The sequence below is a fragment of the Hydra vulgaris genome, chromosome 12 (genome assembly GCF_038396675.1).
Source record: "Hydra vulgaris chromosome 12, alternate assembly HydraT2T_AEP".
In the NCBI taxonomy this organism is placed as follows: domain Eukaryota; kingdom Metazoa; phylum Cnidaria; class Hydrozoa; order Anthoathecata; family Hydridae; genus Hydra; species Hydra vulgaris.
Genome location: NC_088931.1, coordinates 82,077,902 through 82,096,142, shown reverse-complemented (window position 1 = coordinate 82,096,142; position 18,241 = coordinate 82,077,902). Strand labels below are relative to the sequence as shown.

Sequence of the window (18,241 nt, the reverse complement as noted above, 5' to 3'; positions counted from 1 at the left end):
GAAAAATAAAACAGAACACAATATTTTTTATAATAAACAGATAAAAAAAAACGTAATAACATTTTTTCGTTATATTAAATTTATTTATACATAGATAAATAAATAAAATGAATGTGTGAAAAAACTAAATTTTGTGAATAGCAAAAGCATGTCATAACCCAGTGAAAAAGCGCACATGGGATACGCGTGGATTTTTTCCATATGTAACCCATGTGGGGATTATTATTTTGTCCCATGTGGGTTTCATATGGTAAATCCCACATGGATTCCATATGGTAAATCCCATATGGGATACGCGTGGGTTTTTACCATATGTAACCCATATGGGGATTATTATTTTGTCCCATGTGGGTTTCATATGGCAAATCCCACATGGGTTTTATGTGGTAAATCCTATATGGGATATAGGTGGAAAATACTACATGTTATAGATCTTAAATGCCACATATTTTAATCCAGATGGTATAAAAGTAGTCAATACTAGACAAATGAAAGTTCGAATGCTTCTATGATAGTTTTTAAAATTCTTTTAATTTAAAAATTACTTAAATAGTAATTTAAAATTAATCATCGAAGCTTTTAGAGAGGTTTAACTTAATCTGGTATTTGCTACTTTATCCCATTTGGTATTCAAAATGTGTAGCATTTTTGATCTTTTACATGTGATGTTTTTCACCTATAACCTATGTGGGATTTACCATAAACTATTAAGACAAAATTTTATAAAATTAAAAAACGTGTTGCAAAATGAATTTATTTTAAAATAAATGCTATTAATCAATACATCCAAAATGAATATTAAAAAAATTATTTTTTCTTTTGCGATTTACACGCCGTTTTTTGTCGATTGAATTAATTAAATCGCTTCGGCTTGCATAATACCAAGGTTTTTAGTATCTTCTAACTTTCTTCAAACATTTTCTAAAAAAAAAATATAAATACAAATATATATATATATATATATATATATATATATATATATATATATATATATATATGTATATATATATATATATATATATATATATATATATATATATATATATATATATATATATATATATATATATATATATATATATATATATATTATCAGCCAGGTTGAAGTCATTAATGACTACAATATTTCACAAATAATTATTTCCTAATTTATTACTTACAATGACTAACGTATTATGGGTAATTGAACACATATTATGCGTAATGAGCTTGAACCCATGAGGAGAATCCTGAAAAAAAGTGATCAATTAGGATAAGTAGTCAAACAAAAAAACAAAAACAAAAATGTAAAAACCTACTTTTTCAATGATGTAGACGTTGGGTGCAATAGCCACTGGATGCAAAAGTACCTTTACTTTTTCGTCACACACACGGCCTTCTATAATAACAGGCCTTGACATCGCGCAAAATGTCGTACAAACTGAAGGCCGATTAAACTTTCACTTTTACTTATATTGATATATTTTTATATTAGGTAGGGTGTAATGGCAGTCTATGTTTTCTAATAATAGTCTCTAGTAAAGACGGAAATATAAAAAGAAAACCAAAAAGTTGTTAAAAGATAATCATATTTTTCGTATTTCAAATTTCATTAAGAATATTTATGTAATATTAAATAGTATCAATAACAAGCAGAACCATAACAAAGTATATATCTATATATTAAAAAGATAACTGTATTTTTAATTTTTTTTGCTAAAAATGGTAACAATAAAAATCACCAACAAAAAAAAGCACCAACAAAAGTTGATTCAAGCAAAAAAAAAGTTTTATCAATATATCTCAACAGGGTAAATATTTACAAATCCAAACATATTGAAAGACATATAGGCTAATGAGAAAATAAAAAACATAACAAGTAAATAGCATAATTAATTACAAAACTAATTTTCACATAAATTATGATAGCTTTAGTATTTTGGAAGTGGTAATTAGTGAGTAATTCTTTAGCAGAATAATAGAATATACTCTGCATTGTTTTTTTGTGATTTTAAATTAATATTTAGCAGCAATGGACTAAAACTGAGTAACACAAAATGTTCTGTTTTAAGGGTCAGTAGCACCTTGAAAAAAAAAAAGCAAAATATTGACCATTAGAAAATAGCATCAGAAGAAATTTCAAGTCCGCCTCTGTTTAGGCTATACAGATAACTTCCATATTTATAATAATAATTGGTAGAATCATCATAAATTTTTATTTCGCTTTTTTGCACATAGCCAGCTATGTAAACTATAGCCACTAATGTAGATTTATTAACTGAGCTTTCAAGATCATGTATATTATCCAGAAGTTCTTTTTCATCAGTAGAAATATCTCTAAAACATATGTCACAAGTATGACCATTGATACCATCAACAGGAATGTCAAGTTGTAATATCAATTTAGCAAGTTGAATATTAATTTTTTCAATTACAGATTTAGCGTTTATAAAGTACGTACCTCCAGATCCCTGTCAAAGTTTAGAAAAAGCTTTTTCAAGTGGATCTGTTGAAAACTAACCTAATAAGACATACTTTGCTCCATTACTCAACAAAGTTTCTACAAGATCAATAAAGCCATAACATGAATGCGCTATTGCATTGCTAGTATCTAGCGCAAGCTGTTTTACACGCTTACCTGTAGGTTTCATAAAATTTGACAGTTCAGCAATATCTCGTAGCAGTTGCAACTGTTGATCACCAACTGAGTGGATTTCTTCGCATAATTCATTTCTAAACCGAATGCCAGCACCAGGTGCTTTGACATTAACAACATTCGAAAAAAAATTATTTTTTCAATAAATACAGCAGTACCTTCAAATGCTTTATTTTCAATCTCTGGATGCGTTCTTAATGCAGCTACTGTTTCTTTGCAAAAAACAAACAAACAAAACTTTACAGATTGTCTCTCTATTGGTTTTGGATAAACTGATTTAGCTGTAAGCTTAGAGAGTTTAAAAAGACTATTGCACTCAGTTTTATATATAGTTTCTAAATCACTCCACTTAGCCAAAGCCAGTTCTTTATTGTTCAAAAATTGAAGTTCCTCAGTCTTTTTTGTCAACCAATTGTTTCGTATAGATTTTAGTAGATGCACATAATCATACAATAAATATATACCTGATGTTGTTAACCATGGTTACTATCAACTGTTTTAAACATTCCAAAAAATCTTTGATTTACAGGGTTACCATCAGTAATTATTACTAGTGTCTTACTATTTTCAATATTATTTATTGTATAGACAATTTGTTGACATTGAGCAAACTGAAATTCAGAGGAAAGATTTGCAACAGGTTGAGCTCTACATATAAATTCTGGACCTCCAAAAAGACATTTAATCATAAATGATAAAATTGTTTTAGCTAACTTTTCAGGGTAGTTTAATGCTTGACCAAACAAAGCACCTCTTTGGTAAAGTAATGAAGCTTTGACATAGACCTCATCAATTAATAGTATGGAAATTCTTTTTAATGGATTTAAATTCATAAAAATACTATTTATGAAACTTAGGTCCTCCATTGAGCTTATTTTTGAAGTCAATTGTGTTAAAGTCCTTATACTTGGCAACTTGTAGTCAATACACAAACAATCATATAAACTTCGTTGTAGTTGTAATTGATATTGTAGTTGTAGTTGTATAAATTGATATTTTTGTTGTAGTTGAGATAGTTCGACTTGCAAAGAGATACACAGCATTTCAAAGGCATTTTTAAGGCATTTAAAAAAACTAATCGTTAGTTTGACAATATTATTACCTTACAATGTTAACGCCTTGAAACTTACAACATTATCGTCTTAAATTTGCGCTATCTAACTTATAAACCAATCAAATTTTAAAGATTTATTAAAAAAGCGCGAACACAAACTTTCGTCTAATGTTAAAAGATGAAAATGTAAACGCAGTATTAGGAATTGGCCTTCAGTTTAACAAATTTGTTGCGCGATGTCAAGGCCTGTTATTAGAGAGCTTACGATACGAGAACTGCAACGGCAACCACGACAATTTATGTTAAATATTTATCCGTACGCATGCGTCCTGGATGGGATTCCCTGGTGTGCCGTTTTAAAACTTTTTCCACAACGTCCAAACATTTAAACTTGCGTTGTCTGAAAACGGTTCCAAAATGGATGAAAACAGTTCTTGTTCAAAAAGTGCACCAAAGTAAGTTTAAAATTACTGCATTGAATTTATGAAGTATACATAAAATTTATAAAGATATATATATATATAAATATATATATATATATATGTATATATATATATATGTATATATATATATATATACATATACATTATATTATACATATATTATATATATATATATATATATATATATATATATATATATATATATATATATATATATATATATATATATATATATATATATATATATGTGTGTATATATATATATATATATATATATATATATATATATATATATATATATATATATATATATATATATATATATATATATATAAATACACATGTTCTTATATTATGTAATGTTCATATGGGTTGTTGATAATTGTGTTCTTATTGTTTTTTATTCTGTTAACTTATCATTTTATTATTTGTTACTGTATATATTTTGCTGCCAAAAAATTCAAGTTTACTAAGTTTTTTGTTTCTTAGTTCAGAGATGGACAGGGGATCATGATGTGTTTTTTCTTCGTGAAATTTTGTTACATGAACCATACCAGTTTAAAAAAGGGTCCATAGAAAGAGGGAAAAGTTGGGAAAAGATTGCGAGTGTTCTTAATTTTACAAGTCAACCATTTTTTAAAGTTAAGTCACGAGCTGTAAGAGATCGTTTAAATGTTTTAATTGAAAACCATAAAAAAAAAAACCAGAGATGAAGAAAAGGCATCTGGAATTGATGTCATAGAATCAGAGGTTGATATAGCTGTTGCAGATATAATCGATAGATTCAAAGAAGCAGATGAAGCACACACATCGCAAAGTGATGCCAAAAAATTAAAAGAAGTTGACGATCACAGTAAAGCTGCAGAAATGCGAAAGCGTAGTATGGAAACTTTATCTGAAACTAATGAAAGAAACAAAGGAAAAGCATGCAAGCGTACAAGAAATAATGGTTCAGAAACTATTATATACTTACGAGAGAAAGGAGAAAGAGATGCGGTTATTAAAAAGGAAGAGCTTGAATTAAAAAAGCAAAGTCTTCAGAATCATTGTGATATGTTGAAGCTGTTTCAACAACAACAAACAATGATGCAGGAAATGGTGCAACAACAATCGCAGCAGCAAGCGTCAATGGTTGAAATAATAAAACAACTTTCCAGGAAATAAATGTTATTTATTTGTATATTATTGTAGTTTTATTTTTATACAAAGTATTCTTTAAGGGTAGGTGGAATAATATCAAAATAATTAGATGTCTGTGAACCATATAAACAACTTCGACCATTATTTAGTAAAGCGCAAACTATGTACATTTTCCCCACAGCATTTAGACCAATTTTTAAGTTTTTTCTAAAATCTAAAAATTTAAAATAATTCAAAATATCTCCAAACAACCATTCAACTGATACTCTGACTTCACTCATTTTTTTGTTCCAAATTTTCTGTTGTGGGGTTAACACTCCACCTTTAAATCCTGTTTGTAAATGCACCCTAAGAGGATATGCAGGATCACCATAAATACATAAAGGGTTACCTGCAGTATCAAATGAGTGTTGTCCTAATAAGTTTAATAAATTAGAATCCGCTAACATACCACTGTCATGTTTTTTTCCTTCAACTGGTCCAAATAAGTTAGTTATAAGTCCATTTGGAGCAACAACAGATTGAAATTTTAGACTATGTATCTTTTTATGTCCATTGTATAATATTCTTTGGTTTTTTCCAGGTCTAGTTATTGGCCTAACAGTGCCATCTATAAATCCCCAGCAGTTTGCGAGAGGAGCCCCTTTGCGATGGATAGCATCAGCAAAAATCTCAAGGTTATTTGGAGAAAGCCAGTTTTGATTAAATGTTGTAAGTAAATGAATCCAGCGATCATAAAGAAAGTTCATAACTTGATTTGAAATCATGCTTAACTGTGGAACAGGTCGTCCAAAACGAGGTATCATGTCTAGCAATCTACAAGGGTATGAAAACCGTTTTAAAAAAATGCACAGTGCCTCTATTGCAGTAACTTTCAATCCGTTATAACATACAAACTCTTGAGGTAGTTGAAGTACGTTGACTAAACGATATATATCACTCCTTAAAAATCTAAATTCGCTTTTGCATTCGTCGTCGGACATGCTTTCTAAACAAAACTGCCTATAACTCCAAAAAGGTAAATCAGGATTCTTAGAGACATTTAAATTGTACAGTAATAAGAATTCCTCGCTATCTATTATATTTGATTCTAATGCAAGTAATAAGTTATTTCTAACATTTCTTAAAGGAGCCATTTTTAATTTAGAAATTTTCCGTAAAACAATGTTGATTTTTTGTAACGGAAAGTCGTAAGTTATTTTATTTCAAAACGGCAACATAAAGATACAACCGCTCGTCCCAGACCTTTGAAGTCTTCGTTGCTGTTGCCGTTCTCATATCGTAAGCTCTCTATTATAGAAGGCCGCGGCCACGCATAATATAATATTCTGAAACTAATAAACAAACATCTAAATTTCTATAAGTAAATTTATTCTTTGATCATTGCCTTTATATCCTATCTTGTTTTCATATCATAATCTATTATGGTAATATTTATATAACATATCACAACAATATTATTAAGTTTGTGATGTTCAAATATCATATGAACATTCTCTAACATGTTCATATAATATTTGAATATAGTTCTTGAGTATATTATCTGCAAACAATTGGCTGATGCAAGTTCAAATGTTGTCAAAAACCACGCATGCATGCATGGGACACTGCAGTGTCCCTCAAAGAAATGCTGGTTTGAAAGTCAAATTTTCTTCATTAAAAAAAAATATTAAAATAGGGGGGAGATAGGGAGGTATCCATAATTTTTTTTAGGCTCCAAAACTTTTAACTTTATATATAATAAGGTTCATAAAACTTAAGGGACTTACGAAGTAAATTGAGGAACAAAACAAGGATATTTACAGAAACTTTTCAATTTTTAATCTGGAGTACCACAGTGTAATTGGGAATAAAGTTGCTGGGTCCAGTATTCAAAGTAAAATGATCTAAAGTAATATATAAATTAAATAAAATGCTTTAAAATGCATGCAGTTATACATATAACTCCTGATAGTTAACTATAAGTATAACTAGTTATACATAAAATTTATTATATAAACTTACTTTTTAAGGTTATGCTTGAACAAATTAGTCCCAATTAATTCAAATTCAAGATTTAGTTCAAGTTCAAGTTCTTATTTGTTCATTGTTTTTTCACTATTTTATATTTATTTGTTCAAATTTGTTAACTAGTACTAATTCTTACTACCGTAAGAATATATATTATTGTTTAACGTGATTTTATTAGTAACTTAATTTTACTTTCAACATATTTTGACAACACCCTTTACATTTTAAATGATGACAGCTTTACTTTTCTATTGATGTTAATTTTATTACGTTTCAATAATTCAGATTGAATTTTACTGAATTATTGTAAGCTTTGTAAGAATTTGTTGTATATCAAATGGTGTTGTAAATAAAGTAAAAATTATATATATATATATATATATATATATATATATATATATATATATATATATATATATATATATATATATATATATATATATATATATATAGTATTTAGGCTATGGGATCATCCATAAATGATGCCAGTAGATAGAGGGGGCAGTGTGAGTTTAACAATAATTAACAATGGGGAGTGAATGTTGAGACCAAAATAATGTCAATTAAAAAATTGAATTATAAAAAAAAAGTAAATTATTTTATTTAAAAAAAAGTAAAACAATTTATGCTAGCTATGAGCAGGTTTTAGAGGTATTTACACCAACAATGTGGTCTAAAAACTTCTTGCTTTTGTTGCTTAAAACTGTAGAGGATCATAGGAAAAACAATTTAAATTCAGAAATTAGCTTGCTTATCTGAAAGAACAATTTGTGTTTTTTTTTTTACTTTTAGTACTGTTGAGAAAAAATGTATAATTGAACCAGAAAAAAATTGATGGTATATGCATTTTTTATATTATATTAACAATTCAGATATACCATCATAATATGATAACAAAAACTGACATCATTTTCAATGGGAGATGGCAAAAAATTGACTAAGTTTGATAAAGGGTGAAGGTGTTCAATAAACCGGGTCATCATCTGACATCATTATGCATAGATGATCCTATGATTTAGGTAAAATAAGTAATCAATTTGCCATATTTCTCTTTAGAAAGTGTAAGAAAAAAGCATTGTTATGCTGAGAACCTACCTATTGAGCAATGATAAACATTCTTACTGTAGTAAGAAATAGTACTAATTAACAAATTTGAACAAATAAATATAAAATTAACAAAAACAATGAATAAATAAGAACTTTAAGTTGAAATTTAACTAAATCTTAAATTTGAATTAATTGGTACTAATTTGTTCAAGCATAACCTTAAAAAATAAGTTTCTATAAAAAATTATATGTATAACTAGTTATACATATAGTTAACTATCAGGAGTTATATGTATAACTATATCAGGATTTATATGTATAACTATATCAGGAGTTATATGTATAACTATATCAGTAGTTATATGTATAACTATATGCATTTTAAAGTATACTATTTTAAAGTTAAAAGTTTTGGAGCATAAAAAAAGTTACAGAAACTTATCTCCCCCACCACCACCACCCTATTTTTTTCTTTTTTAACAAAGAAAATTGGGAATTCTTTGACTTTCAAACCTGCATTTCTTTGTGGGACACTGTAGTGTCCCATGCATGCATGCTTGGTTTTTGACAACATTTGAACTTTCATCAGTTAATTGTTTGCAGATAATATACTCAAGATCTATATTCAAATAACTATTATATTATCCTAATAATACGTCTATTTGCACAAATCTTAATCTTATTTCTATAAAGAAAGATAAACATTATTCGTGGTACTTACATACTTGCTTGCCATTCTCTATATTAATATAAAATATTTTCACACAATATAAACACAATATAAACGCAATGTAATGTCGACTTAAAAAATTTTTTTTTAGTTTTTTTTTAAAGTTTTTTTTTAGTTTCCAGCTTTCAAATTAATTCCCATGCAAATCCCACATGAAACCCACGTGGGATTTCCCATGTGTGTAAATACCATATGGTTCCCACATGTAACCCACATGAGTTTAAGGTGACAAATTTCCATACGGATTCCACATGGGAAAATCCGTCCCACGTAAATCCCATCAATCCCACACGGAACCCACGCGGAACCCATGTGGGACGCGGTTTTATTTTTCACTGGGAAAAACTTTTCAAAACAAATGATGTTACATATTACCCATGTTACCATGTTAAATTGATACCATTAAACAAATATAACTTAAGTGTACACAGTGTACACCTTTGTCACAACTGGTGGCTCAATAACCGTTCGTATTTCTTTTATCAATCACAGGCATACATCGTTTATATTTTCATTCATTAAAATTTATTTTCATTGTTTTGTATCTAGATTTGCAACAGACATAAACTTCAAGCACATATAACATTCAAAAATTCATATTTTTTTCATTAACATGTATTTTCAATGTGTTTGTATCCAGATCTGCAACAGATAAAACCTTTAAACATACAGAAATCATCTAGGTCATATTTAAAAAATTCAGAATATAATTTGCAAAAAATATTGTTAAACAATGCAGAATAATTTATTTTATAAATTTAGAATTCAGCTGGTGGCTTTCTCAATTTTATGATTTACAATTTTATGTATTACAAAACCATATTTAAAAAAAACTTTTGGCAAAAGGAGTAGTTAAAAGAAAGACATCAAAAAAATCATCAAACATACCCAATATAATATCATAATACTTAACCAAATTAATTTTTTTTAAATTATTGTCTTTTAATCACTTTTAAAATATAGCTTTATATTTGACTGACATTTTCTATTCTGAAAGGAAAAATTATTTTAGGTCAACTTAAAAAAAAATTTAAATAAAAACAATTTTGATGTTTAGAACTTAGACAGAAATAAGAAGAAAAAAACTTAAATTTTAATAGAATAAAATTTTTAAATTATTAAAATATAACAAAAATATTGAATATACATTTGAGTAACTTAATTTCTCTCAGTATACAACAGTACTAACTCCAAGTCTGAACCATTTCATTAACTTTATTGTCGATTGGCTGATAATAGTTTATGCATTATACTCAGGAAAAACAAATTAGGAGAATTTAGGAGTATTTGAGAAAATCATCTATACTTTAGGAGAAACTAAGTCTTTTTAGGATGTTTTTCAAATATTAGGACATTTTAGGATTTTTTAGGAGGCGTGGCCACCCTGTGCTGGAACGTTAAAACACCATTGTATAGGTCGTGAACTCGTGAAGCTTTGAGTTTCTTCCGCAGAGAAGTTAGAACCATTATCACTTATAAATTGTAAGGGTGCGCCAAAGCGACTAATAAAGCGTCGAAGACCACAAATGCAAGCTTCCGCTGAACAATCGGGCACCAAATCTAAATAAAGAAAACGTGTACTACAACATGTAGCGACAAATGTCAACGCTTTATACATCATATTAGATTCATAAATATTTTTAATCATAATTAGACCACAAAGATCTACTCCAACGTACTTACATGCATATTTATCACTAACTCTCGATAAGGGTAGAGGCGGAGAATTCGGATATTTATAGGGTTTACTGTCAAATCTTCTGCAAACGTGACAATTTCTAATTATAGTCTTAATTAGATTACGAGCTTTTGACAACCAAAACTTAGATCTTAATTCATTTAATGTTTCTTTAACACCACCATGTTTAGCAATATAATGTAATATAATTAAATTTGAAAGGTAACTCTTAATAAGTAAGTATATAGGAAATTTAGAATCAAAAGGAATTGGTGCTTTACTAAGACGACCTTGACAACGAATTAATTCATCAGCAGTAAAAAATCCTAAATCTCTTTTTAGTTGGTTGTAAGACTCACAACTAAATATGCTTTTCTGAATAAATTTAATCCACAACAATTCCGCATTATTTAGTTCAAAAAGTAGTTAATGTATAAAAATCATTATTGAATTCTTTTTTAATAATACGAACAAAACATAAAACTAAAGCTGTAACCAAAGAAGACGATCGTATGTTTTAAAAGTCCTAATATTCATTAAAATCTAAATTTACTATAGAATGTTCTGAGGTAACTAATGTGTGCGACTTCAGACAGAGAATCTCGTTGCTTGCTTAAATCAAATCAAGGCCATGAAATAAAATCATTGAATAGAAAACTTGGACCTTTAAACCAAAGGTCGTTATTTTGAAAAGTACTAAATCTACATCCGCGAGATATAATATCTGCGGGATTTCTTTCACTTTCAACATAACTCCAAAAATTAATATTATACAAAGAACAAAGTTTTTCTAAGCGTTTCTTAACAAATGCTTCATATTTTTTATTTACATTGTTTACCCAATTAAGACAAATAATAGAATCAGAAAATAACTTGATGCAAGAAATATTTAAAACACAAGATAATTCTTTGTATACAACTACAAACAAATTAGCTAATAATAACATTGCCCTTAATTCTAACTTAGGAATAGTATTTTTAAGCAAAGGAGAAACTCTAGATTTAGAAGTAACTAGACAAGAATTCGCAATTCCCTCAGCGCTACTCCTTAAATAAATGCAACACCCATACGCTTTTAGGCTCGCATCGCAAAAACCATATAACTCAAATTTAATGTTTTGGATGTTATCTACACACTTACTATACCATCTTGGAACACAAATAAAAGGTACTGAACCTAAATCATTAATAATATCATTTCATTCAATCAATATATCATCTTCTATAAGTGAATTCTAACCTAACTTTAACTTACAAATCGATTAAAATAATATCTTACATCTTACAATAAAGGGATTCACTAATCCAAAGGATCATAAAAACTTGCAATGAATCTAAGAATACTTCTTTTAGAAGGTTTTTTGTCCACTAAATATAATAAATCCTGAAAAGAAAAAATAAAGTTATCTTCAATTTTATCCCATTTTAAACCAAGAACTTTGGTTTAAAATGGGATAAAATTGAAGATAAAATTGATGCCACTTGAGGTTGGATTGTCCTCTTTGATTAAACTATTAATCTCCATTGAATTTGACTCGAATTTTCTAAGGTAAAAATTTCCTTCTCTTAAGCACGATTTCGCTTTATAATAAAATAAAAGTCCTTCGGCAACAGAATCGAAACTTGCATTTAAATCATCTACATGTAACGATTGAATTAATTTCTTGCTAAATTCAAAATCGTTCGCAGCATAATGTTTGGCGTGATTAATTAAGGTCGCAGATAATAAGAAATGAGAAGAGGTCACGCCAAACAAAACTCGACACAGTCGATAAACACTTAAATCAGCACTTTTGAAATCATTATTGTCTAAATCAAAAAAGTCTTTGTACCATAAAAATCTTACAAAGTCACGATGCTTTTCAGCTAATGCGATGTTTAAAAAAGCTTTCTCAATATCGGGAATTATAGCGATCCGCTTTGCACGAAAACGGTAAAGTATACTATATAATGAAGCTGTAAGTGATGGTCCTGAAAATAGACACTCATTTAACGAAGGGCTAGAAGTGCAAGCACTTGCATCGAAAACTATACGCACCTTTGAAGTTAGTTTATCTTCACGTATTACAGGGCGGTGAGGTATATAGTGAACGTCACCAATATTTGATTCAAAATTAGAGACTTTCTCAATAATGCCTTTAGATAATTGATCCTTAATATTATTATTGTAAGATGCAAATAAATCTCTATCGCTTGCAAGTTTTTTCTCTAATGCTAAAAACCTAGACTTGCATAAATTGTAATTGTCGCCTATCACCGGATGATCTGTTTTAAAAGGCAATTCATTTTCATACATTAAACCATTAAACTTAATATTTTTCTGAAAGTTTTCATAAACAATCTTATCACTTTTCACTAATTTTGGAATCATCCCATTATAAATTTAAGTCATTTTTAATTAAAACTTGATCCCTATTAAAATCAGACGCAACCTTTAAAACGTGAAAAGTTAAAACAGTTGAATTATCAATTTGATCCCTATTAACCATCATGGGACCGCTTATTAAATATCCTAATTTAGATTTAATCGCTACGGGACCTGTAGCTCCCCTTATATTAGAATTTTCTATAAACTTCCAATAATAATTTGCTCCTATTAAAATGTCAACTGATAAATTTTCTTTAGAATTATTATAATCGGCTAATATAAGACCCTTAAGATGTTTATAATTATTACGTGCTATATCAATATGCTGCCCACTTAAAGGGGAACATATATCCTTTACGAAACATTCAACACTTATAAAATAATCATAAATACTTTCAATAGAAACTCTCACTCTAAGACTTGCTACCGTGCCCGAATGTTTTAAAGTTAAATCACAATTACCTATATATATGTTCATGGATGGATATCGCTCTCATCTGTCAAAAGAGCTCAGCTATTGCTCTTCGGAAAGAATTCATTTGGTTTTATTGTTTCCTAATGTTAAACACATTTTACAACCATTAGATGTGTTAGACCAATGAAAAAAAAGTGGCAGAACATTTGTCGGCAATTTAAATTGGATAACGATTTTAATGAAATTCGCAAAGAAAATATACCAATGTTGAATTATTTTGTTATGGGTCCAAATATGAAAAAAAATATTAACGGAATTAGGTTGAAAAGGAATATTCCCATTTAATACGAACAATATTGATTATAAAAAAGTAATTCAGTGTGTTAAATTGAATTCCACAATTTATAACAATGAAACAAATCTTCCAAGCCATAATAACGTGGGAAACATATTTAAAAACAACGTTGCACCTGAAGTATTGCTACAGTTTGAAAAAACTGGAAATAAAGAATGGGGAGGGAAAACTGACTTCAGAGAATTATTTCCAAACAAACCATAAATTTAATAGAAGCCAACAATAATGTATTGAACAATGAAATCGATAAAGAATTGTATTTAGATATTAGCAGTACGCAAAATGAAATCGTATCTAGTAATGTTAGCGAATTTGGAAAAAATGTAAAAATTGATGAATGCGGTGAAAGTAGATCAGCAGCAGATTCACCAGATTCAAATAAACAAATAATAAAAGATGTAAAACCATTACACGAATTTCTTTTATGGCCAAAACAACCAATCACGAAAAAAAAATGCTGAAACAAGTTGAACGATTACCGAGCGTTGTAACTTCATCCAAAAGGTTAGAGATTCAGATAACTAGAGAAAATGCAAAGGAAGAAGAAGATATCAAAAAAATTGAACGTAAAAATAAAACTGCTGAAAAAAAAAAAGAATTGAAAGAAAAAGAAAAACAAGAAAAATCTAAAAGAAAACAAGCTGTAATAAAATTAAAATAAAAGACAAAAAAAAAACATTTAAAAAGAAAAAAAGTTTAAATTCAGAAAAAAGCTTTGGTGAATAATTTTATAACCAATGTTTTCTTTGTTTTGTAATCATATTAAAGGAGTATGTCCAACTTACATGAAATTTTGGCCCTTTTTTTTTTTTTTGTTTAAAAATCATAATTAAGCTTAAGGATGTTAGAAAACTATTTTTTACAACGTGAAAATAATTTTGAGCCCCCTTCCCCCTCTTCGCCCCTCCCCCAATTTTTTTTTTTTTCCTCCTTTAAAACTTATAATTACGCTCAAGGATATTAGAAAAGTACTTTTTATAACTTAAAAATAATTTTAACCCACCCTCCCCCCTCAAAAAAAATAAAAATTTAAGGCAATTTTTTATTTACAAAAAAATTGAAAAAAAGACTTTTAACTTTTCAATACGCACTTGTGGCTCATAGAATCGATATGGTATGGTTAAATTCCACATTTTAAAACGATATAAAAGGAATTAGAACAACAGTTAACTACCCCGCAACTATTTTAATTGAGCTTAAATAATAAAGTTTAAAACACTAATGGTTTTTTTATTTCATTTTTATATTTCCTTAATAAAAAGTTTTGCAATTTTTATTTTTTATTTCATGTGAATTAAATCCTTTAAAGATTTTTATTATAACTACTGAAAATTAAAAAAATTATATAATAATATTACAAAATGGTATTAAATAATCTTAGAAATAGATATTGTTGTGTTTGTAAAAAGAGAGGTGAAAGTATTGGCTCAAAAAAAGTTTTTGAAATTAAAAATGAAAATATGATAGATAAAGTTGTATATCATTTTAAACTTGATCGAATAAATCTTATACATGATCAGATAATGTGTTACAAGCACTTAAAATCTTTGAACAAAGCCGGGTTTTTTCTTGATAAAAATATAAATGTCATTTCTAACAATACACTTGTTGAAGATAATTCTAATGATGAGTTAAATCCTAATATTGTTCTTGAAAACTATGATCATTTCGATTCTAGGAGTACTGATAAGGGTTCTGAAGAGTTCGAGAATGTCGATGACAACGATGACAATGATTATTGCAATAAATCTATTGAAAAGAAAAAGATCAATATAGAAATCGATAGAATTTCAAATTCACATGGTTACTGTTTTATTTGTAAATCTGAATCTGGTTCGACTCCATTTAGTAAAATATCAAATGAAGGGATAATTGATGTTTTTATTAAAACAAATATATTTATACCTATTGATAGTAGGTGTTGTAAGTTTCATTTGACAGACAGTAAGTGGCTTAAAGATGAATATTTAAATAATATTTCATCTTTCAAAAACTCCGTAAACTTAAATAAAACAATGATACAAGATTTATTTAAAAGTTTTCGGTCTAGAGATTCAAAAACTGCATCTATATTTGCAAAATTTAGCGAAATAAATAACGTAACAACTGAGTTTTGTTTCCAAAATACCGGTTTTACCAAAGATGAATTTTTATATTTGGTAAGTGAATTAAAAACAATTAAAAACTCTTTCAAACGTTCGAAAGAGCAAGCTCTTGCCGTTTATCTCTTTTGGTTAAAGACTGGTCTTGATCAAAATTCAATTGCGTGTTATTTTGGTTTGTCGTGTCGGTCAAAGGTTCAAAAGTATTGCCATCAGATAAGAACCTCACTTAGTGCTGATTTTGTTGAAAAGAATTTAGGAGCAAAATCACGATCACGAAAAGATTGGCTCTTAAATAACACAGACATGATCAAAGATTTGTTTGACTTAAAAGAAGAACAGCTAGCAATTATAGCCGATGGTACTTATCTATTCTGTGAAAAAAGTTCTAATAATACTTTACAACGAAAACTGTACAGTGGGCAAAAAAAAAGACATTTAGTTAAGCCTTTTGTAGTATGCACTGCAAATGGTTTTATTATTGATGTTTATGGACCTTTTGCTGCAACTATGAATGACGCAACTATATTAAGTAATATTTTAAAAACCAAAAACGATATAAGAGAACTAGTTGAGCCCAATGATTTATTCATTTTAGATAGAGGTTTTAGAGATATCGTTGATGAATTGAAAACTACATATAAAGTGTTTACGAAGATGCCAACTTGTTCTAAAAGTCAGTTAACTAGTTTACAAGCGAACCATACTAGGTTTGTTACAAAATGCAGATGGGTTATCGAGGCTGTTAATGGTACATTTAAACAATCTTTTAAATCTTTGGAAAAAACAAGGAATACAATGCTTCCTCATATAATGACTGATTGTAGAATAGCTGCCTCTTTGATTAACTGTTTTCATGTAAAATATATATCCGATAAAAAAGACGGTAAAGATATTGCAATTCTAATGAAAATTAAAATTAATTTCAAAAATGATTTGCAATCATATATTTTGAACACAAAAAATAAAAGTAAAAAGCATTTTGAACCAATCGACGCGTTAGATTTAAACGATTTCCAAAAGTTTTCTATAGATGATATGCGAAAATACATCACATTTGGTAGCTATCAAATAAAGCAAAGTTACAGTTATCTAGCAGAACATTTAAATAAAAATGGAAAATATATTATTTTGATTGATAAAAATATTCAACAAATTCAAAATTATAAATTGATTTCCGCTGAAATTCAGTCAAGACATTCAAACGCGACTAAGTATAGGTTATATATTAAATACTTGCCAAATATCGATAGTCCAGAATCAGTATTGTCTTGGGCATGCGGGTGTTTTTCTGGTTTAAGAACTTGTGGTTGTTGTAGTCACATTGCTAGCATTATACTTTATTTGTGTTGTGGAAAGTATTTAGAAAAACTTCCTAATCCAGGCTCAAGGCTTATGTTTTTTTTACAAAGTGAAAATGAATCAGAATGCGAATCTGAAAAAGAAACATTAGAGATAAATGAAACTATGAAACGAGATATATCAAAGAGTTTAATACAATCGAAAGCTAAATCTAAGTAGAATTGAATATAATTGATTCTGAATTAAGTATTTCACTATTAAATAAGAAATCTGCAAAAATAATTAATGAAACAAACTTTAGATCTTTTTCAAAGCATTTACCAAAATGGGGCGGCTGTATTTTGTTAAATAAAGATGATTTTAAAATGGATACAGATTATTTTTTGCTGTGTCAATTATACCAAAGTATTATCATTCAGAACACTTGCACAATTGATTATTTTTTGTTGGCTATTTGGTGCTCATCTTTATTGTCACAAAATATCATAAGTGTATTAGAAGAGAATAAAAAAGATATCAAAATATATAATCACATACTCGATATACTTTCTCTAATTGAAACTTGTGAATGGGATAGAGTAAAAACTATATGGATTCTTCTTGTTATGAGACTAAAACCAAATGATTCTTTAACTTTCAGTACTCTTGATACAGAATGCAATGCGTTTATTCGTTTTTTAATACATTTTCAGACAATTCAGTTTAATTGTTCAACCTGTAACATAACGATTTGTCCAAACATTAATAAGTTTATCTTAATTAAAAACGCAGAGAAAGTAACATATTTAAATATCAAGTTGAATGAATTGTGTAAAATCTGCTCTAATGATTCTACTGCAAAGTTTTTATTTCACCCATTTTGTTTATTTGTAGAGGTGTTCCAAGAAGATGAAGATGAACTAAATATAAATGATATCCCATTATCATTTATAATTGATAAACGTTGTTTCAATTTTATATGT

The 18,241-nt window shown here is 28.1% G+C and overlaps 1 protein-coding gene, 1 long non-coding RNA gene and 1 pseudogene across 2 annotated transcripts; 2 read left to right on the top strand and 1 right to left on the bottom strand.

Annotated features, from left to right (window-relative positions):
- Positions 1–737: 737 nt before the first annotated feature.
- Positions 738–3,104, bottom strand: LOC136089064 (uncharacterized). The gene is made up of 3 exons (XR_010642761.1): positions 1,299–3,104; positions 1,161–1,229; positions 738–921 (listed from the first exon to the last, which is right to left on the bottom strand). It is a non-coding gene; the product is annotated as an uncharacterized LOC136089064 (long non-coding RNA).
- Positions 3,105–4,605: 1,501 nt separating this feature from the next.
- Positions 4,606–5,296, top strand: LOC136088402 (uncharacterized; annotated as a pseudogene).
- Positions 5,297–15,236: 9,940 nt separating this feature from the next.
- LOC136088401 (uncharacterized) lies at positions 15,237–17,498 on the top strand. Its single transcript, XM_065812109.1, has one exon. It carries the CDS (start codon positions 15,237–15,239, stop codon positions 17,496–17,498), a length of 2,262 nt encoding a protein of 753 aa, XP_065668181.1.
- The last annotated feature ends 743 nt before the right edge of the window (positions 17,499–18,241 follow it).

Coding starts and splice junctions, on each gene's coding strand:
- LOC136088401 (XM_065812109.1), top strand. CDS start 15,237: ATGGTATTAAATAATCTTAGAAATAGATATTGTTGTGTTTGTAAAAAG.